The sequence below is a fragment of the Ursus americanus genome, chromosome 35 (assembly GCF_024610735.1).
Source record: "Ursus americanus isolate L20-20 chromosome 35, mUrsAme1.1.p, whole genome shotgun sequence".
In the NCBI taxonomy this organism is placed as follows: domain Eukaryota; kingdom Metazoa; phylum Chordata; class Mammalia; order Carnivora; family Ursidae; genus Ursus; species Ursus americanus.
In genome coordinates this window covers 22,855,947-22,880,292 of record NC_142161.1, presented here as the reverse complement: position 1 = coordinate 22,880,292, position 24,346 = coordinate 22,855,947, and the positions used below count along the sequence as shown (strand labels likewise).

Genomic DNA, 24,346 nt, shown 5'->3' with positions numbered 1-24,346 from the left:
GTTAAAATAAAATACAAGGTCAGGTAGCAATATTAAAAATAAAGCAGTATAAGAAGATGGGGAAAAGAACACTATTTTAGTTAAAGTCATGAGAGAAGGCTTTTCTGAGGAGGTGACATTACAGATACCTGTATGAAGTGAGAGAGAAGCCACTGGAAGAATGTTCAAAGAATTAAGTACAAAGATCTTGAGGCATAAATGAGCTTGGGTGTTCAGGAAATAGCCAGATGGCTAGAGTAGATAAGTAAGGCAGAGCAACTCACTGTAAGGGATGAGACTACAGGGGCAAGGGACGGAAAATGAAGAAAAAACAGTTAACAATTTTTTTCCTAGTGTTCTAGGGGGCCACTGGAGGGTTTTGTGGCGAGGAATCCCATGTTCTGATTGGAGTTTTACCAGTATCACTCTGGCTGTTGTATGAGGTGAGCAATAATGGAAGCATGCAAACCAGTGATGACACTAATATAGCCAGGTGTGGCTTGAATGACAGGATCAGCAGCCGAGATATATTCTGAAAATAAAGGAACTGATGGAATGTAAACAAATGAGAAAAAGTCAACACTGACTTGGTATGAACAACTAAATGTCCATGGCAGAGTTATTAACTAAGATGATAAACAATGAGGGAAAAGCAGATTCAGGATTAGGAGGGGGCAAAATGAAAACTTGTCTTAAAGATTTTTACATCTATGATCATGAGATATTTTTTATCTCAGTCTGTAGTTTTATCTTTGTATGGTTTTGGTACGAGGGTGATTTTGGCCTCAAAGAATAAGATGGGAAGTACTCCAGCCTCTTTCTTCAGTGTTCTAAGTCTGTGTAGAATTGATTTCTTCCTTAAATGTTTGGTATAATTCGCTAGTAAAACCATCTGAGTCTGGAGTTTTCTTTGTGGAAAAGTTCTAAATATAATTTCAATGTCCTTAATACATATTGGATTATACAGGTTAGCTTTTTTGTTTGTTTTTTAGAGAGTTTTGGTAGTTTGCGTCTTTCAAAGAATTTGTCCATTTCACTAAGTTGTTAAATTAATGGGCATAAAGCTATTTATCTTATTCCTGTATTATTTAAGAGCTATATGATTAGTAATGATGTTCATTCCCTCATTCCTGATGTAATTGTTTTTTCTCTCTTAGTTTGCTTGATCGGTCTGATTACAGGTTTATCAAATAATCTTAAGAACCTGCTTTTGCTTTCGCTGATTTCCTCTATTATTTTCTTGATTTCTAGTGTAATCTTTATTATTTCTTTTCTTTAATTATTTTGGGCTTCATTTGCTCTTCTGTTTCTAGTTTAATGTGAAAGCTGAGATCACGGATACAAAATGTTTCTTTTCCTGTAATATAGGGGTTATGGTGCTATAAATTTCCATCTAAATTTAGCTGCATCTCATAACTTTGATATGTTTCATTCTTAATTTCATTAAGTTCAAAATACTTTGGGGGCGCCTGGGTGGCTCAGCTGGTTGAGCATCTGACACTTGATCGTGGCTCAGGTCTTGATCTCAGGGTCATGAGTTCTAGCCCCACGTTGGGCTCTACACTGGGCGTGGAGCCTACTTAAGAAAGGGTTACAAAATACTTCCTAATTTCCCTTTTGATTACTTTCTTAGATCCATGGGTTGCTTCTAAGCATGCTAGTTTCAAGACATTTAGAGATTTTCCAGGTATCTGTTCTTAACTTCTAATTTAATACCATTGTAGTCAGAGAACAAAATTTATATAATCTGAATCCTTTTAAATTACTTATTTTATGTTCCAAAATATTTTTCTTGGTAAATGTTCCTTGTGGACTTGAAAAGAGTGTAAATTTTGCTATTTTAGGTGGAGTATTCTATAAATGCCAATTAGGTCAAGTTGGTCAATCATGTGATTCAAGTCTTTCATATCCTCACTGATTTTTTTTCTGCTAGTTCTATCAATTAATGAGAGACGGTTGTTGAAGTTCCAACTGTATTTGTGGATGTATTTACTTCTTCTTGCAGTTCTACCAGTTTCTTCTTAATGTATTGTGAAGCTCTGTTATGTGATAAATAAAATCAGGATCACTTGATGAATTAACCTTTTTATCATTATCAAATGACCCTTTTTATTCTGAATGTGAAATACAGAATTCTAAGACGGCACCCATGATTCCTGCCCCCTGGCATATACCACCTGATAATACCCTCCCCTCGAGTGTGAATATAAGGGGATGTTATTTCCCTCAATCATGTTACACTATATGGCAAAAGGGATTTTGCGAGTTGTCCTATAGCTCACTGATTCTCTGTTCATGTCACTGAATATGGAATAGAATTATAACTATAGCTATAATGTCCTTGTCTACTAATTCTATCATCTGTATCATTTTTGGATTGGTTTCAATAGTTAGCTTTTTCCCTTCTTATTATGGGTTGTATTTCCCTGCTGCTTTGCATGCCTGGTAATTTTTTATTGGATGTCAGTCATTATCCATTTTACCTGAGCTATTTCTGTATTCCTATTATTGACCTTTGCTCTGGAATAGAGTTAGGTTATTTGTTAAGTTTGACCCTCTCAGGCCTTGCTTTTATGCTTCGTTAGGCAGGGCCAAAACAGTCTTTAGCCTACAGTTTATTTTTCCACACGAAGAAGCAAAACTCTTCTGCGTTTTCTACTTGATGCCATGTGAGTTATGAGGTTTTCCACTGTGCTGATGGGAACAAGAAGTATTCAGGGATTGTTCCCTGTAACTTCATTCTAGCTCTGGCTTAAGGTAATTTATTTACACTTATGCCCTGACTAGTATTTACCTAAATATTTGAGAAGACACCTCTGAAGGTCTCCAGAGTTCTTTGTGAAGCTCCATCCTCTATGGTACTCTGCCTTGCAAACTCTAGTTACCTTGGCATCCCCAAAGTCCCAGCTCCATTTCCATCTCTGCTGGTATTTACATAGTTTTCCCTTCTTTGAGCTGTAACCTGGAAACTGTAGAAAGTTAAGCCAAGGCAATTATAGAGTTCAACTTGTTCGTTTCCTGTCTCTCAAGGATCACTAATTTTCATTGCCTAGTGAGGAATATTTTGAAAACCACTGTTTCATATATTTTGTACGATTTCTTTAGTTCTGAAAGAACTAAAATCTGAAAGGCAAATCTTATGTCTGTTAACCCACCTTGGGAGGAAGTGGGAAATCAAGAGTTCTATTTTGGATATGTTAAATTTAAAATGTCTGCAAGCATCAAAGTGAAAATGTCAAGCAGGCAGTTGGATTGTAAGTTTAGAGCTCAAGAAGATACCCGGAATCCAGACATATATCCGACTGAATGTAATCATTTAGGAAAGGGGTTGGCAGACTATGACTCACAGACCAAATCTGGCCCCATCAGAATTTTTTATAAGTAAAGTTTATTGGAACATATCTATAACCATTTGTTTTCATACTATCTAAGGCTGCTTTTACACTACAACAGTGAAGTTGAGGAGTTGTGATAAAGACATCTGGCCTGCAAAGCCTAAAATACTTACTACCTGGCTCTTTACAGAAAGCAATTGCCAGATCCAGGAATAAATGTAGACAGAGCATGCCTCAATTTTGAAGTCAAACAAAGAAAAGGAATAAGAACATACTAAAACAAGAAAGAACAAAGAAACTCTGATTTTTCCAATGTGAAATCAGAAAGAAGGGAGTGTCGATTGTGTCAAATGTTGCTAAAAGGCTTAGATGACCACTAATAAATAACCAGTGTAAATTCAGTAAGATGATCACTTTCATAGTTTCAGTGATGTGGCTGTCATGGTGGGGAGGGCTGAGAGCCAATTAAAGGTTGAGAAGAGAATATGAGGTAAAAAGTAGACAATGAGTCAGTCTTTTTGAAGAATTGGCTAAAAAAAAAGAATAAAAGAAATGTGAAGATGTGCAGTTTAGGGAGGTTTTTTTTAAAAATAGGGGCTATTATAGCACATTTTAATGTTGGTGAATATGGTCTAGTAGAAGTAAAACTGAGGATATGGAGGAAGGGACGGAGAGTGATACTGAAGGAGTAGGGAAGGAAATGGGTCAAGTGCAGCCAGTAGATGCTCCAGCTGGGCTGGGCTGGGTGGCTGCTGCAGCTATGCTAATAACAGGTAAGTATTTCCAGGATTGTTACAGGATGTATTTCACAGAGAAACACTTGGAGAAATGTGATATTTGCATTCTAGTATCAAAAGGTTTATGTAATCCATAATAAAGCTAAACTCTGTCCTTACAGTATATAAGTTGTAAGTGGTAGTAACACAGTACTATTAGGACCAGAGTTCAGTTACATTAATAAGTTGAAAAAAAACTCAGACTGTTTAAGAACTATGATAATCATTTCTATGACTATTTTAATGGGGAATGTTTCAAAGTTTTTAATAAAAAATTTTCAGAAAACTTCTGAAACTCAGCTTAGCTTTAAGTTAAGGATGGTGAACTTACCAATCCTCGTCAGCTAAAAGCCTAAGGGCTTCTGTCAGTGCTATTTCTGGTTTGGAAAATGGCAGTAGTTCTGATGCATCCATTATTTCAGGACTGTGAGTGACAGAAGACATCCTTTCTTTATATTGTGGAATGCCTCCAGGAGATGCTTCACCTTAAATAAAAAAAACATATTAAATAAAGCACCAGAGAACTCTGATACAAATGATATTCTGACTACAGATTTTATGAATATTTTTTTATGGAAACTAGTATTATCAGTTTAGTCTTTAATAAAACTGTAATACCTGGACAACAAAGCTATTTAAAACTTGACTTTTTATATACAGAATTATTAAATTATATTAAATATAAATATATAAGTGGTTTTTCAGTCATGAGTTATATAATAAAGTCTAGCTTTAAGAGCTAAAAATCAATAAGAAGTATTATGATCCCATTTTATAAAAACATGGGATATATACCCATTTTACTACACAAATGGCAACTGAAAATGAAGCTTCATAGCATCTGTGTGAAGAATTCTTTTCTTTTTTTAAAATATTTTATTTCTTCTAGAGAGGGAGAACGTGAGAGCACGTACAGGGGGAGGAGCAGAGGGAGAGAGACAAGCTAACTCCGCATTGAGTGTGGAGCCTGCTGGGGGCTGGATCTTAGGATCTGAGCTGAAACCAAGAGTCAGATGCTTAACCGACTGAGCCACCCAGGAGTCCCTGTGTAAAGAATTCTAGCTGAATTCCCAAAATACCAATTTTTTTGCTACCAGCATAGAATTAATGGTCTACTACAAATCCTAAGACCATGTGTGGTAATAACAACATTTTTTCTATAATCAAACATTTACCAACTGTTTTCCAGATGTAAGGCATTGCCCTGGATGTCAGGGAAACAAATCATTATCATGGAGTGCTCAAGGTAATGCCCTGGGGGCACTGAACAATGCAAGATACCTGCACTGGAGGTATTAGAAAGGAAAAGATCAAAAAGATCAAATAAAATGTGTATTGGTATTTTTAAAAGGATTTTATTTATGTATGTTATTTGAGAGACAGAGAGTGGGCATGTGCGCGAGCAGGGGGCGCGGAGAAGGAGAGGGAAAGAATCTCAAGTTCAGCGCAGAGCCCAATGCAGAGCTCGATCCCATGACCCGGAGATCATCACCTGAGCCAAAATTAAGAGTAGGACACTTAAGCGACTAAGCCAACCAGGTGCCCCTGTATTGGCTTTTGTAAATGGGTAGAGATTTATTAGTTATTTTGTCATGTTAAGTGGTATTTTTTTAAAGATTATTTATTTGAGAGAGAGAGAGGGAGAGCACAAAGGGAGAGAGAGGGGATAGCAGACTCCCCGCTGAGCAGCCTGACATAGGGCTTGATCCCAGGACCCTGAGATCATGACCTGAGCCAAAGGCAGACGCTTAACTGACTGAGCCACCCAGATATCCCAAAGGGATAATTTTAAAAAAGGTAATATAAAGCACTAGAAAATGATTATCATAAACATATTTATCAATTTGTACTATTTGCTACTATCTGTACTCGTTTCCTGTTAACAGTAGCAGCCAGTATTCTTACACCTTAGGTAAGAAGTTCTGTGGGTTTTTCTCCCCTTGATTTTTATGCATTAATAATAGCTAAATTATTTGAGAATGTTATCAAATAGGCTTAAACTTCACAAATGCCTACATTTAAGTGGTTCTTAGGGGCATGTTTAACCAGCAATTTTACAGGTCAATATCTGTCATCAGTCATACTCAACAATTACTAGTTTTGAGAATACAGAATTTTAAAAAGCTTTCTAAACTTCTTGCATTATAAAAGAAATACAAACTAGGAAGAATCAGATGGTCATCTAGTTCAAACCTCTTTTATATTTATTTTTGAGAGATGTTAAGTATGTTGTCCAAGATCACATTTATATATTTATCTTTTCTGTACTTTTGGGTTTTTTATTGATACCTAGACTTCAGACCCAATGTAAATTTTAAAATGCTTACGATAGTTCAGTTTATTCCTTAGTAACATTAAACAATAATAAACAAAAATAATAAGCAATAATTCTTAATGTTTATTATAGTTCATGAGATTTTTTTATTTCAATCTCTGATTTTTCCAAATTGCTACTATACCTAAGACCTATTTAATATTTTTAAAAACAGCACAGGAAACATGGAAGCCACTCTTGGCCAGGTATAGGACCTAGTAAGTACTGAATGGCAGGCTGAATAAGTGATAAATACAATGATTTTTTAAAATCATGATCTAATATAAACCAACTTCACAATCTCATTTAACCCCAGCTATAAAATGGGATACCACTCCTTAGTGTAACAGGAATATTTGCAGGGAGCACGGAGGAGACCTCTGAGATAATGTGGACATTTAAAGGGGCAGAAAACTAAGGCCTATTTCCAGGTCACAAAGTTAATTAAAAGGCAGGCCTGATAATTATGAATCCAGGTCTGTCTACGGACTCCTACTACCTTAGTGCTCTTTTCATCACAAATGCACTGAACCATATTTGGTCTCTTCAGCTTAACCAGCATTTGTGACATTATTCTTTACATTTAAACAAGTTACTTACCTGAATCTGAAAACACTAAAGATGGTGGTGACCTTTTTAAACAGGTCCCTCCTTTCAATGGAGGGCTGAAGGCAATATTTTCTTTTTCTTCTTTTTTTTTTTAAAGATTTTATTTATTTATTTGACAGAGATAGAGACAGCCAGCGAGAGAGGGAACACAGCAGGGGAGTGGGAGAGGAAGAAGCAGGCTCATAGCGGAGGAGCCTGATGTGGGACTCGATCCTATAACGCCAGGATCACGCCCTGAGCCGAAGGCAGACGCTTAACCGCTGTGCCACCCAGTCGCCCCTGAAGGCAATATTTTCTAAAGGGGAACTCTCATTTTTTGATATTCCCACCTCATCTTCAAAAATATTTAAGTCTAGAAGGGAGAAAAACAATCAACCAACTTCCTTTTTTATAAGAAATAATATTTAATATACTAGAAGCTACTCGGTCTTACAAATTTCAATGTTATGGTTCAACATATTGCATTATTAGCTCTCAGTTAAACCACAGGTACTCTAGCTTTAGAATATTATCAGTTAAGAAAACACACCGAAAGTTAAATTCCACTTACTTTCAGATGTCATTTTCTCAGTTCCTGTTCCTGTATATTTCATTCGCTCCCAGGAATTCTGTTCCTTCTTTTCACAATCCTTAATGTCAAAAAGTTCTTTTTCCTCTTTTCTTTTTTGTCTCATCTTGTCATAAGTAGATTTTGAAATAGAAATTTTAATCTGAATGAAAAAGTTGAAATATCTGAAAGTATTCAGGGAGTTTGATATTTAAAATAACTATCTTCATCTCAGACAACTGTATATAGACATTGTCTACATATAAAAAAAATAAACTATACATTTTTTAGTCCTTTTTCCAGGAATTCTAAAATTGACTAGAATTACATGGTGCTAGTATCATAACTAAATTTGTGCCCGAGGATACCAGTCTGTCACTCCTTGAGTGTCCTAGAAAATTGTTGAATTTGTAAATTCACATACATATATATATGTAAAGTACATGAATAGTATAAAGTACATTAGATATTTTATACCAGAATGAGAATATATTTGCTGGAAAGAAGAATAATCCATTATTTAAATGATTAGGATCAGAAATTTCAATTATCCTGAGATTTTAAAAATTTTAATCAAAACACTTTTACCACCCCAAATCTGATGAACCCAACACAATGATATAAATATAGGCTTGAGTTTATCCTAATAATTATCAGCAAATAACCTTACATCCTTTTCATTTTCAACATCAACATATGATGGAATATTTTGCGGGACTGCTCTTCCATAAATTCCTGATGGTGGTTCAGTGCTTTGTTTAATTGAAAATGTATCTCCATTTTCCACAGAAGATACCACTGATTGGCTGCTGGCTGCTGGTGCTGAATTTGGACTTCCAAATACACCTGAAATTAACCGACCAACAAACTGCCATTAAGTATTTATGTGATGTCACTCTGATAACAAAGTTAAAGACAAGGCTCTCGACTTTAAGAAATAAACAATATAGTCAGTAAGAAAGACATGTTAAATAATAATAAATATAAAAACAAATACCCTAACAGGACAATCATTTAGGAGGTATCACTAGACATTTCACAATATTTTTTTTTTAAAGATTTTATTTATTTATTTGACAGAGAGAGATAGCCAGCAAGAGAGGGAACACAAGCAGGGGGAGTGGGAGAGGAAAAAGCAGGCTCCCAGCGGAGGAGCCTGATGTGGGACTCGATCCTAGAACGCCGGGATCACGCCCTGAGCCGAAGGCAGACGCTTAACGACTGCGCCACCCAGGTGCCCCTAGACATTTCACAATATTAAATAAGAACTGCATATTGTAATAATGAGTTCACATAAAGGAAAGGCTGGTATGAGCGGGGTGTTTAAGAAGATTTCAAGGAGCAAGGATTTCAGCTGGGATTGGAAGACACAATGAATTTGGACAGATAACTGAAGAAGGAGGGGAGGGCATCCTATAAGATGGTAATGCTTAGAAGCAGAGCTGAACAAGTATGAAGCATGTATGTGAAGTGATTAACTCAGTTTGGTTGGACATAAGAGAAACAGAGGAATAAAAGAAACTAAGTTTGCAAGGGTAGGTTGGAGCCAATCTGAGAAGGGCCTCAAATTAACTTAATGAGACTCTACCAAGCAAACAATTAGGAAAGCTTTCCAAACATTTCATCCTATTTCACTGTATTTACCAGAAATAAGATGTGCACCTTCAGTGTCTATCATCACGTTCTAGTTTTTTTATTAAAAAAAAAAAAAAAAGGGGGAACTAATTGGTACGACTGGGCGGCTCAATCGGTTAAGCATCTGCCTTCAGTTCAGGTCATGATGCCAGAGTCCTGGGATCGAGTACCTCACTGGGCTCCTTGCTCAGCGGGGAGCCTGCTTGTCCCTCTGCCTGCCGCTCCCCCTGCTTGTGGTCTCTCTCTCTCTCTCTGACAAATAAATAAAAACTTAAAAAAAAAAAACAACAACTAATTGAGATGTGTTAATTAACTTGATGGGGGAATCCTTTCACAATGCATATGGATATCAAATAATCACTTTAAATACCTTACAATTTTGTCAATTATACCCTTATAAAGTTTTAAAGAAAAAAAAAAGAGTTTTAAAGAATATTTGCAAATATATTGTTCAAAGAACCCCTTGCACCCAAAAATATATAACAGGTGTTAATTCTGATTTGTCTAGACTCTGTATGGAAAATAATGAAATTATATTAAATACTAAGCTGATAAATTATAAATAAGGACTATTATTTGAACTTCAACTATGATAAAACTGTCTTAGTTATCCTAAAAGTGTCTTAGAAGTACCTATGCTGCAGCTGTTACATAATTCATCTCTGAAAATTACTGACATGAATTTAGTTTCATTAGAAGACAAATGTAAAATTAAGTGCTCACTTCTAATTCTTTCAATTTAATAATTTTTTAAAAAGAAAAGTTCTAATAAAAAAAGTTCTAATTGACACTCGAATCACACTCTTCTCTGTTCTTTAATGATATGCTTTGCTTATGTGTGAACACATACAATTAACAAGCTAAATGACTTGGAAGTACCTTTTCCAACAACAACGACTGAGTCTTCTGGTAAGGTATTTGTGGATGTGAACTCAAAACTGGGAATTTGCTGTAAATTTGATGATGATCCTGTAAATGTTAAAGAAACAAAAAACCGCACATTTTAATATCGTTTTACATAGTATTTTATGATATTGTAACATGGTCCTTTAAAACAAATTTTATTTTATACATGGATTTTATAATTTATTTATTCACACTTACTTATTAATTCTATAAATATCTGAAATTAGAATACCTCATTTGGACGAGGCAGTAGAGAGAAAAGAAACCTTTCTTCCCCTAAAGAGTGCTATTTACAAAAAAAATATAAGAAATAAAATGCCAGAGTTAAGAATAGGAAAGATACACAAGAAAATAATCACAGCACGATAACTGAGTGACAAAAGGGTAACCATGAAGGAAAGCCTCTGACTCCTGAAAACAAACCAAGTCAATCTCACAGCAATCTGTAATTTTCTAGGTTAATGTTCACCTCAGTTTGTGCTTATTTACTTAATTATTCTCCTATTAGACTGTAAGCTCTATGGAGACAGGACCCATGTCTGGTTTAGATTTTCATTCTTTTCCAGAGCCTCTTAGTAGGGCATATGCTAAGTATTCAATAAATATATGTTAGATGAATGTTACAAGGCACGAGAAATGAAAAGCAAAATATAATTAACTTGAGGTCAAAGAACAGAAACCTCAGGTAGCCTTAAAAGGTATTAAGTGACAAAGGAAAGCAAATCTCAGTAAATGGAACAATTTGTTCAACATCCATCCATGAACATGAAGTGTATACACAGTCTATCAAGAGATGACTGAATAATTAGACAAATCTCATGAGGAAAATATATAAAGAACATGTTATCTTTATGTAGTTTAACTTCATTTATCAGAGAAGCTGATATAACTAGTCATTTTTAATGTTACTTTTACTTTTTACACCAAATTGTCTTGTAAACAAAATACTGAAAGAAATGTTGCTCATTGAGTATCAATTATAAAATACAAAGAAAAAATAAGTTTAAAAGACTCTTGACTTAGAAACTACATAACCTTTTTGTTACTTTCGTCTCATTCAACCGAACAGAGAAAGAGAATAGTAACTCATAAAAGCTAGTTTGCTAAAACTCTAAGCATCTAACACTAGTCACTTTCTCGAATTATTACTTGGGGCTCTACATTAGCATGCCAGAAAATGGGCATGTTCAAAGGAACAACCAGCAGAGGAGTGGAATGGGAAGAAGTGGTTCTGAAAGCTAATCCTAAAACTGTCTCAGGTTTCTTGCAAAATGAAACCATTTACATATGCCACCCATTGCCAAAGTTTCTTTTGGAAGTTGTTTTATTCCCTTCTGCACTATACTCAAAATTCCCTTAATGTGATTATTTGAGGATGCTATGTTTGAGTGACTGTATCCAAGCCTACACTGTTAGTTTGGGTTGGCTCATCACGGCTCCACTCATTTAACATGTGGCATCGGACACTAATACATGCAAAGCCTAAGAGGAATATAAAGACGACAATATCTTTACTTTTAAATAACTTATACTACTCCAGGCCAGTTAAGTGGGGGAAAACTTTCTAAAGAAATGGATTTTAAGTCAGTATTCAAAAAGCAGACATGATGTGAACACATTAGGATCTGAAACAGACATCTAGGCCAACTGTACATGCCAACCAAGAAAACTTCTAGTACTAAGAATAAGAATGCCTGAGGATGGGGAATGAAATGAGGAGTAAGAGATAATGCAATAAGTTAAGCTGAGACAAGATTATTAAGGGTCTTAAAAATTATGCTGCAGAGCACGGAATTTATTCTGTGGGAAACAGGGAAGCACTCAAGGTTTTGAGTATGGAAGAGATGGTAACTATACTTCAAAAAGATAATTCTTTTTTTTTTAAAAAAGATTTTATTTATTTATTTGACAGAGAGAGACAGCCAGCGAGAGAGGGAATACAAGCAGAGGGAGTGGTAGAGGAAGAAGCAGGCTCTTAGTGGAGGAGCCTGATGTGGGGCTCAAACTCAGAACGCTGGGATCATGCCCTGAGCTGAAGGCAGATGCTTAACCACGGTGCTACCCAGGCGCCCCTCAAAAAGATAATTCTAGAAGGGTATGCAGCCTGGAGTAAAAATGGATAAAATAAGAGGCAGGATGTCTTATTCAGAAGGGTACTGCAATTATCCAGGGAAGAGGTAATGAAGGCCCAGGTTAAACAGAATTGGTAGGATGGTCACCGCCTAAACTTGGAGGGTAAGGAGAAGTAGACAAAGATGACTCTAAAGTTACAAGTCCCCATAATTGGGAAAATGGTAATGCTACTAACAAAAATGAAAACAAAGGAAGAAGAGCAGGTCTGGAAAGGAAGGTAAGTTTGGTTTTTCAACATGTTTATTCTTGTTGACCAGACAGATACAGTAGGTGTTTGGTTTAGAGTTGGACATGTGTGTGAAGTAATTTTCTGGAGTAGAAATAACTGCTGGTCAGAAGATATAAATATTTCTATGATTCTGCTGTCCAAAAAAGGGTGCCACTAGTAGTGAACGAACATATTCAGCAATTATTTCAAAGCAATTTTTAAAAAAAGAAAATTAAAAAAATTTATGTTAGGATATGAGTTACTTTTAGGAAAAAAAGTATTTGTATTGATTATCTTTACATGAGAAATAAAATATGTAAGTAAACAGGAAAAAAACCTGTCATTCTCTTTTGTAAAAACAATGACAGAGAAAAAAAAAAACTTCCACAAAGAATAGATATTGAATTACATCATGGATGAAATGTTTTAAAAATTTACCAAAAAAAAAATATAAGAAAAAACATTCCAAGCAACTTTCCTTTACTCAATTTATTTCCACACAAAAAAAATACACATGATCTAAAATGCTGGACTGCCCCCCCCCCCCACACAACTTCAGATGACCAGAAATAACAGAAGTTGACCTATTACAATCATGGCCGCTACAAATAAAAATGACAGCTCCTTACAGTCACTAGTAGATTAAATATTGAAATACAGTGACTTCTAGTTATTCTACTTAAATATTTATACCTTTTAAAATAACTTCCTCTTTACCCTAAGGGAATTTTTAAAAAATGTAGCTGTAATAGGTTCTCTGAAAAAACTAACAGATAAGTCACAGAGGAGCTACTTGCTACACTAAATTTAAAGAAAAAAAAAAGAATGTAAATTATTAATGGTTAGTGATACCAAAGAAGCCTTCCCAGGTTCTACCACAGGAAAACTATATTCCCGTTTCCACAGTTTTATTCCATGGTTACAACCTAAGTAGGCATCTGGGATTTATTTATTCACATGATTTCTCTACCTCATTTTAGTGGTAAAATGTCTTATAAAATGTGTGTATGTGTGTATAATCTTAAAGGGGAGATTCCCTAGTTTTAACCTCTTGGGTAATTCTTTCCTGCTTTGGCTTCTCAGGCAAGTCCATTAACCAATATATGAACCTGTATGTTCTCCTATTTGGCAAAATTACTGAAGTAATGACATATCAGTAGAGGGATGAGAAAAATCTCAAAACTGAGAAATCCCAGTTTATTGATTGGTATGCTTAGGGAGAATTCTGAGACACTTAATTTAGGATTTACAGACATTCAATCTTAAAAATTAACTTGTGAAATTTACTAACCTTTTGTATGTTTATGTCTTGGGTGTTCCTTATTTTGTATTTTGAAAACACTAGGTGAAATGTCATGGGACCTATCATCTTCAAAATCACCACATCCAAACCCATAGTTCATACGTTGACCAATTATGCTTACATTGGATGCTGTAATCCCTATAAAATAAAATACATAAAAATATTTATTTGAATGACTCAGGTAATATTATAGATAGGTACATATCTCCCCTCTAAATCTATCTTGCCTTCTAGACTTTTAAAAAGGTCAGTGACATAATATTAGAAACTATAACATTATAGTAATTTAAAGAGTTTTATCGTATTTTAAATTTTGTTACTAGCAGTTAAGAACATTTATTATAGAGGCGCCTGGGTGGTTCAGTTGTTAAGCATCTGCCTTCGGCTCAGGGCCTAATCCTGGCGTTCTGGGATTGAGCCCCACATCAGGCTCCTCTGCTGGAAGCCTGCTTCTTCCTCTCCCACTCCCCTTGCTTGTGTTCCCTCTCTCGCTGGCTGTCTCTATCTCTGTCAAATAAATAAATAAAACCTTATAAAAAAATAAAAGAACATTTATTATAAACTATATCTAAAACATTTTATAAAACAGGCTTTAAAATTACAATGAAATACAAAATTCAATGTTTGGAAGAAATAAGTGTATGTGTGTATATTTATTTAAATATGACAGGCAGTTAATGTTTGAATGACATATAAACCTTTATAACAAAAAGAAAAATTTTTAAATATAGATTTTTTAAAAAGATTTTATTTATTTATTTGTCAGAGACAGAGAGAGAGCACAAGTGGGGAGGAGAGGGAGAAGCAGGCTCCCCACTGAGCAGGAAGCCTGATGTGGGGCTCGATCCCAGAACCCTGGGATCATGACCTGAGAGAAAGGCAGACGCTTAACCAACTGAGCCACCCAGGCGCCTCTAAATCTAAAATTTTTAAACTGTATCCTGAGAGATATTTTCCATTTCTCTCTTCTCTCCCACTCTTGTGTAATGGGTCTATACTGGTCTGGCTGTGAAGCAGTACACTCCAGAGTGACTAAGCTCAGAATCTGGAATCATACTTCCTGGATTTAAATTGTACTATTGCCACTTAAACCGACAGAACCTGGGCAAGACACTTAACCTTATTTGTAAAATGAGGGTAATAGTATTACCCCTTCCAGAATGGTTGTGAGGATTAAGTGAAGAAAATACATTGAAAGGGCTTAGCATAGTGCCTAGCATACTGTAAATATCCAAATGTTATATTCCTAACTAAAAATAAAAGAAATAAAGGTGCCTGGGTGGCTTAGCCAGTTAAACATCCAAGTCTTGATTTTGGCTCAGGTCGTGATCTCAGGGTCGTGAGATCCAGCCCTGGGTTGGGCTATGCGTTCAGTGGGGAGTGTGCCTGAGATTCTTTCTTTCCCTCCCCCTATCCCCCCAATCAAAAAATAAATAAATCTTTAAAAAAAAAAATCAAAACCCTAATGTGGGCCTCCTTTTAACAAATATCAAAAATTTTAATCTACATTTGAATGTTTCAACTGACCACCCTATACCAATACTTTGACGCTATTAAAACCACAAAATATCTACTAAATGGAAAATCCTACACGATATATGTTTAAGTCACCATCCATTTTCATATATATAGCTCCCTACAAATACCATTAGGTAGTAATAATAAAATACAATTTGTTCTTAATATTATTGTGGGTTTTTAAAAATAAAAACAGGATCATGGGGAGAAGGGGGGCTGGTGGCAACTGGTCAACAGAGGACTGTAGAGTAAAAGACACTAAGTTCACAGAGAGTCAAAAAATATCCGGTGTTAAATGATACAGAACTTCTGGGAGTAACATGAATATCTGTCTATACTCATCTTAGTTTTGATAGTTAATTCATAAAGGTAGCCTCATAAAGATACTGGCTTTGGGTGCAAATGCTTTCTGTTGTTAATAATAGGTATTACTTAGGGCTCCCTGCTTCACTGGGAGCCTGCTTCTTCCTCTCCCACTCCCCCTATGTGTTCCCTCTCTCGCTGGCTGTCTCTCTCTCTGTCAAATAAATAAATAAAATCTTTATAAAAAAATAAAATAGGTATTACTAATCTGATGCTACAGGGAAAAAGTTTACTATAACATAATTCAGGAAATTTACCTATTAAATTACCTATAGCACATTTACCTATGTGCTATAATAGGTAGTGGCAGATTACATGTGGAAATATTTATTGAAAAGGAGGACATAAAGACAAGTTGGATAATTATTTTTGGTTTTGTTTTCAGACAGTCTTTACTCTGAGCATTATCATTTTCAAGCTTTATCAATTAAATGATAAACTTGCAGGAATCATTTGTTTACTAAAAACAAAACCCTATCCCACAAAAACAAAAAACGTAAACCCAAGTTTATAAAATCCTAAGCCATTAGCAACTTTACATTTTTGAGGGCATATTAAATTTAACCAAGAATATCTCACAGTGAATTCAAAAGTAGAGTCTCCAAAACCTGATCTTAGAAATACTTATTTGTTAAAAAGATAGATTTTTAACTGTGAAGATCAATTCATTAGTTGTGAGATGAGGTCCCAGAATCTGTATTACAAGCATACCCCTGGTGTTCCCTAGGACTAGGCAAGTTTGAGAAATACTAAATATTAGACAAGTTTGGCAAACACTGAATATTGTATATAGAAGTATGTACTGTTTAAATAACTTTTTCACTTTACTAAAACTTAAGTCACTTATGAGGTCAGGGGGAAACTCAAATCTAGGTTTTCTAAATCTATTCTTTTCTAACTCCAAAGATATTCTTCCAGAAGAGGGCTCCACTTTTGTAAACAAGACACAGCCTACCCATAACTTATATAAAGTTATGAATAATTTACTATAATAATCAGCCTTAAAAAGTGATTAAAGAATAAGTTTATGTGTTAACTTGTGTCTTCTCCTTTAAGGGAACAAAAGCCAAGCGTCCACTATGCAATAGGTGCTTATACTTAAATGTTCATTATCACTGCTCAAGGTTTACCTTACCAGATGAGGGAACCGAGTTTCAAAGTAGTTAATCACTTGCCAGCTCATGAATATGGTCAAACTGGGATTCCAGCTGGGGTCTTTCAGACTCCAAAGCTCATATACACTGTCTTCCTGTGCCTAATAGATTAACTAACTCTTTGTGGAACACTAGCTTTGTGGAAGCCAATATACCTGGAATGCATGTTTGAATTAGGCATTCATGATAATGAAGGCACTAGGTAGGTAATCAAAGGTAAATAATCTCTGGGGATCTGAGAATCTGAGAGTCCAAAAAAAAGTAAAATAATGGCAATACCACTATAAAGATGTCAGTGCAAAATGTAATGATATTACAAAAGAGGTAATAATCAATTTTGTTTGTGAATGGGGAAGGTTTCCAGAGAAAGCAATTGAACTGTTTTTAGAGCTAAATGGGGTGTGGTGTGGATTCCAGATTTCACCCAGAAGAAATGGTACGTGTAACTGCAAAAAGAGAGGAAATGGTATTGAAAATGGTCTGATTTAACTGGAATACAAAATTACAAAGAAGGAAGTGAAATATGAGGCTGGAGAGGTAGACAGGGACAGATCATGGAAGAATGCCCTAAATAAATTTGGGCTGGGCAATGCGGTCAGACTTGCATTGTGGGGGACAGATTATAGAGAATGAGACTGAGACTTTTATAGAGAATTATAGAGAGAAATCTTAGGAAGCTAAGTAGGTAAGAAATGAGTAAAAGGGATAGTGGAGACTAAAAAGATGAGATGAAATTAAGACATAGTTAGGAGTAAGAAATTTAAAAATCTTAGTAGACAAATACATACATACATAGCTTCTTAGAGAGGAAATTATAATGTAAGGTAGACTAGCCTTAAAGTTGTTATGACTTTTATACTGAGATCATGTGAAAATAAACTCCAGTTTGTTATAATTCACTCATAATCCAATACAGTGTTAGCAATCATAAAGAAGAATCACATGCAGTTTCCATCCTAAATAGATCAGAATCCAAATAGTTTTCCAAATGATTACTAATAACTAAATCTGTTTTCTGAAAAGTGATGCTGCACGTTAGAGACTTCCAGGTTAGTTCACAAAATGCTTAACAAGATACAAATGAACTTAACAACTAGTTAAGTGCTGTTTTTAAAACAAATTGTCTTTTGTGATGCCTAGTGGCTTCCAAATTATGCTGCATATTAGAATCACCCTCAGGGCTTTCAAAACTCTGGTGGCAGGTCACATTCCACATCAATTAAACCAAAATGTCCAGCTGGAAGAGCCAGGCATAAGTAAACTATGGGCTTAAAGGGGGATCAATTATTTAGGTAAATATTTTTTTTTTCCAAGAATGATACAATACTTATTCTTGCCAAAAAAGGTTTTTCAAAGAGTTAAAAAGATGACGAGCCTTAATTGGTAACTACAAAAATTCTACACCTGAAATGCATTTTTTACCATTTTTGATATCATTTAAAAATCATACTTTTTATAAATCATATTTATAAAACAGTTATAAAATACCTGCACTCGGGCTTTGGTCAGCTATCTCAGACTTTTTATTCTTTGCAGAAGAAAGTCTTGTTGGACAAGGTTTTGATCCAAATGTCGGAAATATGTCTGACCTACAATGAAACAAAGTAATTTCAATAAACATTTAAGATCTAAAGCTGTTCAACTTCTTAGGTCATAAGACAGGAGCAAGTATGAAAACTATAGCTAAGAATATTTTTTTATTGGTATTCCTAGTTCACTTTTTGAACTTCCAACCATTTAACATATAGGCAATTCTTAATTATTCATGAGGGGATTACAAAAGGCAGGAAAGATTATCCAACTCATACTATATAACCTTTTGTTAGGTCAAAAAAACAACAGCAACAAAAAAACCCCAAGTGATCCAAAGAAAGTTCATTCCAAAACTAAAGCAAATGATTCCTAGTCATCTAATCATCTAATACACTACCTGCCCTCATGGATAATAATACAGAAAAAAAGAGACTTAACGACATTACAAATTCTAATTTGCATAAGCAACAAGTGGGTTTATTAGCAAATGCCATTTTCTTCCTGGATTATTCTTTGTTACACTTTTCTGACATTATAAAGACCTACAGGTGTTGTTTCACAAAGAAAGTGACTGAAGAATGTTTAATCTGAATGTAAAGGAACTATTTTAAATCATTTAGGTGTTGTAATATCAGTAAGCCAGTGATGGATATTATAAAGAAGAGATTTTACAAAGGAGCATAGTTCTTAGAAGTTGGATAAGCATATTTGTTAATTGGCCTAGTGAGAAGTCAATGTTAAACATTTTTAAAGAGTAGTTTCTCCAGAATAGATGATAGGTTTTTTTAGTCAATTTACATTTATACCATGTACCTGACTCGAATGAAAGAAAATACTTTAGTCTCTAGAAGAGTGGTTCTCAAGAGTTTTTCCTCCCCAACCCACTTAAAGATGAAAGCCCCACATGAGGTAATAGTGGCTCTCTTTGCCATGATTCTCAAGGCAAGATGCAACCTGGTTAATATTAATTGTTTCAAAGCTATTAAACTTAAGGTGGAAATACGAAATTCATTAAAGGTAATTTAGTCCAGAAATGAGGGTATACTGAACTTCTCACAGAATTCATTATCTGAAGAGAATAATTTCACAAGACAATATAGAGAATAGTGAATTCTAAATGTTATAATATAAAATGAACTTTTCTTCCCAACTAGGTTCTAGATTATTTACAGGATCTTGCAACTGTAGGAGTATTTAACACAAAATTTCACATTCATAGAAAATAAGGGAAGAACTTTAGGTCCAAAAGATAAATATCTATTTTAAATGTCTGGTAACTAAATGTAAACAGTTACTTCACCAGCCCGTGTAGCCATTTCAAATTCATTTTGTAAATATATTGCATTATTCTACCTAGGTAATTACAACAAAGGAATTTCCAGTAAGAAAAAATTTCCAACAGCAAAATAAGCGGCTACTTAAGTTAAAAATGTAGAGAATGGAATCATGGGATAAGACAAACTTCTCACAGCAGGACACAAAAATTTGGTTTAATTCTATGAACTGCTGAAATGAAACACCCTTTCCATTAGAGTTAATAGAACACCATCTGTCCTTTGATTATGCAGTCTCTAATTACCTACATTGTTAAAGATTCCAGTTCACTTATGTGAAAATAATTTAAATTTAATTTTAAATATTTTCGGCTAGTAGCTGTAGATAACCATGGTTCAGGATAAAATCAAAGGAAAATAAAGAGATGGACAACAACAAAAATAAACAAGGATGTGAAACAACTGGAACTCTCATACTTTGTTAGTGGAAGTTTAAAATTGTACAAGTATCTTGGAAAACGACTTAGCAGTTATATAAAAAGCTAAATCTCTATCCTATGACCTAGCAATTCTACTCTTAGGTTTTGGTCTAAAATAAAGAGGGAAGAGATTCCCCAAAATCCTAGAATAGAGTCACAGAAATTCTCAGAAATCAAGGTGGGATCACTGTTTAAGACTTAGAGGTCATTGAAGTAATCTGGAAAAGTTTGTTGAATTGCTATACTAGAAAAAAATGCTCTGGGGTGGCCAGGACTCTAATTTCAGAACTGCTATAAGGAGACTCCTGAGAACGCTGCAAAACCTATGGCACGGAGGCCTAAGCTTCTACAAGAAAATGGAACAATAACATATAAGAAATGGCGAAGTAACAGCTGAGTGGAGTTTAATCTAAAAATCAGAGGAAATTGGTGCTGAGTTTTCAATGAAAGCAGTAATATCAGCTATAGGTCTACTGCAAAAGACTCAATGATCCAGAATGGAGCCAAAGAACAAAAAATACTACGATAAATCTTAGGCAGAACAACAACTAAGGCTTGGGGAATAAGGGTTTGTATTACTGTACGTGCTCTAAGTTACAGCCGATGTTCTCTCTCTCCACCCATCCCAGACCAAAGCCAAGCTAGATAGTATCTGTAAACTTTTCCACTGCCTTTTAAATGTACTTCAACATTTTAAGAACTAGAAAATAGTTTAAAAATGATATTAGGGGTCAGACTACAAATTAAAGATTAGCATTCATTTAACATGTCAAAAAACAAAATACATTATTCTCTTCCCCTGGGGAGTTGTAGACAGAGAAGAAGTCAATGATTCTTGGCTATAAACTCCACTTTCACTGTAAGAGCTGATGTTTGGAGAGGAAGATCGAGATGGTGAGTCCATAGTCAAGTCGAGCTTAATTGCAGAATCAGGACTTTCAAGATCAGAAGTACTGCCACTCAGTTTTGCTCTTTTCTTAGCTGCACTATTACGAAGGGACCTAAGAGAGCTCTGCATCTAAGAAAGAAATAAAAACAATTAACTTTACAAGACATTCATATGAGTAAAAGTTATCCTTAGACTTTAAATTCCATTTACTATACTATATCTAGCTAAGCCACTCTCCAATTTGTATTAACAAGATGGATATTAACATACATATTTTATAAACGACCAATTTATAAACAAGATTGTAAGCCCCTTAAGAGGAAGGATCTCTAGCTATTATTCATCATGGTATTTCCGGCACTGAGAACAATTGACTAATACAATAAAATTTAATTAGTAAATGAATCATTGAATCAGATTGAGTTGAAGTCAGAGAGGTGTAGCCAATCTTAGTCATTGGTGTGTGAATGTGGCCATTTAGAAATTCTGTGAAAAGTAATCAGTTCTCTAAATTTGAAGTTTAGATCAAGTTTGCCAGCGTTAGGGGTCAGAAAATAACAGAAGACTGTATGTGACTTCTGAAGCCAAGTATTTCTAGAAATGTAGAGTAGAAGATGCCATTATAAACAAATATATTAAAATTGGGAATAGAACCCTGAATGAATTAAGGAACCCATAAACATACATAAACTGTGTTTCACTTAACATTTTGATTATAACAATTATAATGGTTGATTCAACAGTATGGCCACTTCCCTAGTAAATCCTTAGAAGGCTGAATATTTAAAAATAGTACTATCCTCCTATATTTATCAATAATTACATAAAAGAAATTACCCTTTCAATTATTCATTAAAAGAAAAAGGGCTATTTTTAAGTTATCATACAAATCACGCAAAAAAAAGTAGCATCAGATGAAACTTATGAGTTATGTAGGAAAATGCCTCTTCTAGAACTTTCTTCCATTTAAATGAATTCTCTTTCTAGTACTAGTGAAATACAACTAGGGGTGGGGGAGGGGAAGGAAAGATTTTACAAGCAGTCAGAAGTTGGAATGACTAATTCATTAAGAACCAATTTTGGTACACATGCTTAATGTTAAAGAAATGCCCTTAAAATGAATATGCATTAATATTTATTTTATTGAGCAAACTATCGGTATATGATGCTTACATCTTAAAAACAGGCAAAAATAAGACCACAAAATATAACTGAGTGTTTCAGTTTACACATTTAATGTAAAACACTTCTTTAAACCTGACATCAGGCCGGCTAATATGATGAAAAGAAAGCATCTATGGAAATAATGCTCCAAATCCAAAGTAATATAGCAACCACATTCCTTCTCTGACATAATTAGTATGTACAGAGTTGTCACACTGGCAATGGATTTTTATAGTATAAATGGAGTGACCGAGAATTCAAAGATGAGGATATAATATGATATCACGGGGCGCCTGGGTGGCACAGCGGTTAAGCGTCTGCCTTCGGCTCAGGGCGTGATCCCGGCGTTATGGGATCAAGCCCCACGTCAGGCTCTTCTGCTATGAGCCTGCTTCTTCCTCTCCCACTCCCCCTGCTTGTGTTCCCTCTCTCGCTGGCTGTCTCTATCTCTGTCAAATAAATAAATAAAATCTTTAAAAAAAAAAAAAAAAGGATATAATATGATATCAGTTTCATAAAGATAAATAAACCTGTACATATGCACAACAAACATACTCAGGAACGTCCAATGCAGCACTGTTTGCAATAGCAACAGACTAGGAATAAGTCAAAATCAATTATGACTATATCGTAAGTATCAAAATATTAATATATTAAAAGTATAAAAATACATAAAACACAAATTAATGGTGATGTGGTTGCTTCTGGTGAAGAAGGGAAAGGAACTGGATTAGGGAGGTAACTATGTTGTTTCATTTATCTAAAAATAGGAAACAAATATGCAAATTGTTCATTTGGGAGGGATTCGTGTATAGGTATATTGCTATATTACTCATACTTTTAACTTAAAAAGAAATAATATATGCATAGAAGAAATACTGAAAGGAAACACATTAGAGTATTAATGGCAAATTATTCTGGGTAGTGGGATTTGGTGTGATGAATTTTCTTCCAATACTTCACTATAGTTTCTACATTTTCTATAAGGATCATGAAATATTTTTATAAAAAAGAAAACATGTTATGGAGTTAAAAAGTACTTGATTTTTCCTTAAATAACACCTATTGTATTATAGAAAATTACAAGCATTTAAAAATTATTAAAAATGGTATTTGGCTCTAACCTCTTCTTGATCCAAATCTTTATCTCTGATATCTAATTCTGAAAGATCAATTGTGAGACTATCTTTTTCACTCTTCCAAATATCTTCAGGCTCTTTCTTTTTGGGTCCCACTGTGCTAAAGTCAGCTTTATCAGGCAAAAGGCTGATTCCCCGTGGTATGGGAGGGACAGGTTTGGTCCCATTTAGGCCTCGTCGGGAAGATGGTGATCTCACCAAGGCAGGTGTAAGTTGAACTGGAGAAAGTTTTTCTTGAGAATTTTCTCCTGCAAGAAAAAAATATATTTTATTTACCTTTTTTTAATTTCAGAGAACTGGGAGTTATAATCACAAGTGTTTGGAATAGAGTTTTTAAATAAAAAGACACATTGTTTTTTATTAGAAGATTACTATTTAAAATCAGATCAAAGATCAGTGTCTCCTAACAAATATAACAAAAACGAGTCACCAGAAATTCTTTCATATTAAATAAAAATACTATATACTAAGTTAAATTTCTATCTTTATACACATTATCATAACTAATATTTGTACGGTAAAGTCCACAAGTAAGCTGGAAGGACTACTTGCCTGGCTTCATTTAATTATGTAAGCAACATGTGAGTGACTACTATGTGCAAAGCAGTAATGCTGGACACATGGGAGAATAAACTGAATAAACTCTCAGCTTTCAATGTAATATTTGATCTTGTAGGAAAGACAAACACAGAAAGAAATTAATGGAGGAAATGAAGGTGTAGTGCTAAGAAAAAGTGATAAAATCGGCTAACCATGCAACAAATTGACCTTACGGTCATGTTATAAAATGGAACACCAGTGTTGTAGGGTAGTTTAAAGGTGGTACATCTTAGTTCAGAGGCTAGGGACAAGAAAGTATGTGGGCTATATATAGGGGCTGCCTTTAATAGACTTTTTATTTTGAGATTTGATCTGTCTTGAATACATTTATATGCTAATTTCATTATTTTGGAAAGGGCTATTGTTTTGGGTTTTTTTTTAAAGATTTTATTTATTTATTTGTCAGAGAGAGAGAGAGAGAGACAGAGAAACCACAAGTAGGGGGAGCAGCAGAGCAAGAAGGAGGCTCCCCACTGAGCAAGGAGCTC

The 24,346-nt window shown here is 34.7% G+C and overlaps 1 protein-coding gene across 3 annotated transcripts in view; it reads right to left on the bottom strand.

The window, feature by feature from the left end:
• TOGARAM1 (TOG array regulator of axonemal microtubules 1) overlaps positions 1 to 24,346 on the bottom strand; it is a 69,409-nt gene that overhangs the window by 18,970 nt on the left and 26,093 nt on the right. For all 3 annotated transcript variants that reach the window (XR_015723019.1, XM_045799374.2, XM_045799396.2), the window contains exons 5-12: positions 23,244 to 23,506; positions 20,852 to 21,084; positions 18,269 to 18,369; positions 13,734 to 13,883; positions 10,075 to 10,164; positions 8,231 to 8,406; positions 7,564 to 7,723; positions 4,422 to 4,575 (exon numbers count right to left, since the gene is read on the bottom strand). Coding sequence is in view for 2 of the 3 variants with exons in the window: in XM_045799374.2 (XP_045655330.2) it covers positions 4,422 to 4,575; positions 7,564 to 7,723; positions 8,231 to 8,406; positions 10,075 to 10,164; positions 13,734 to 13,883; positions 18,269 to 18,369; positions 20,852 to 21,084; positions 23,244 to 23,506 (1,327 nt within the window). In the remaining variant the exon portion in view is untranslated. The remainder of the gene's footprint in view (positions 1 to 4,421; positions 4,576 to 7,563; positions 7,724 to 8,230; positions 8,407 to 10,074; positions 10,165 to 13,733; positions 13,884 to 18,268; positions 18,370 to 20,851; positions 21,085 to 23,243; positions 23,507 to 24,346) is intronic.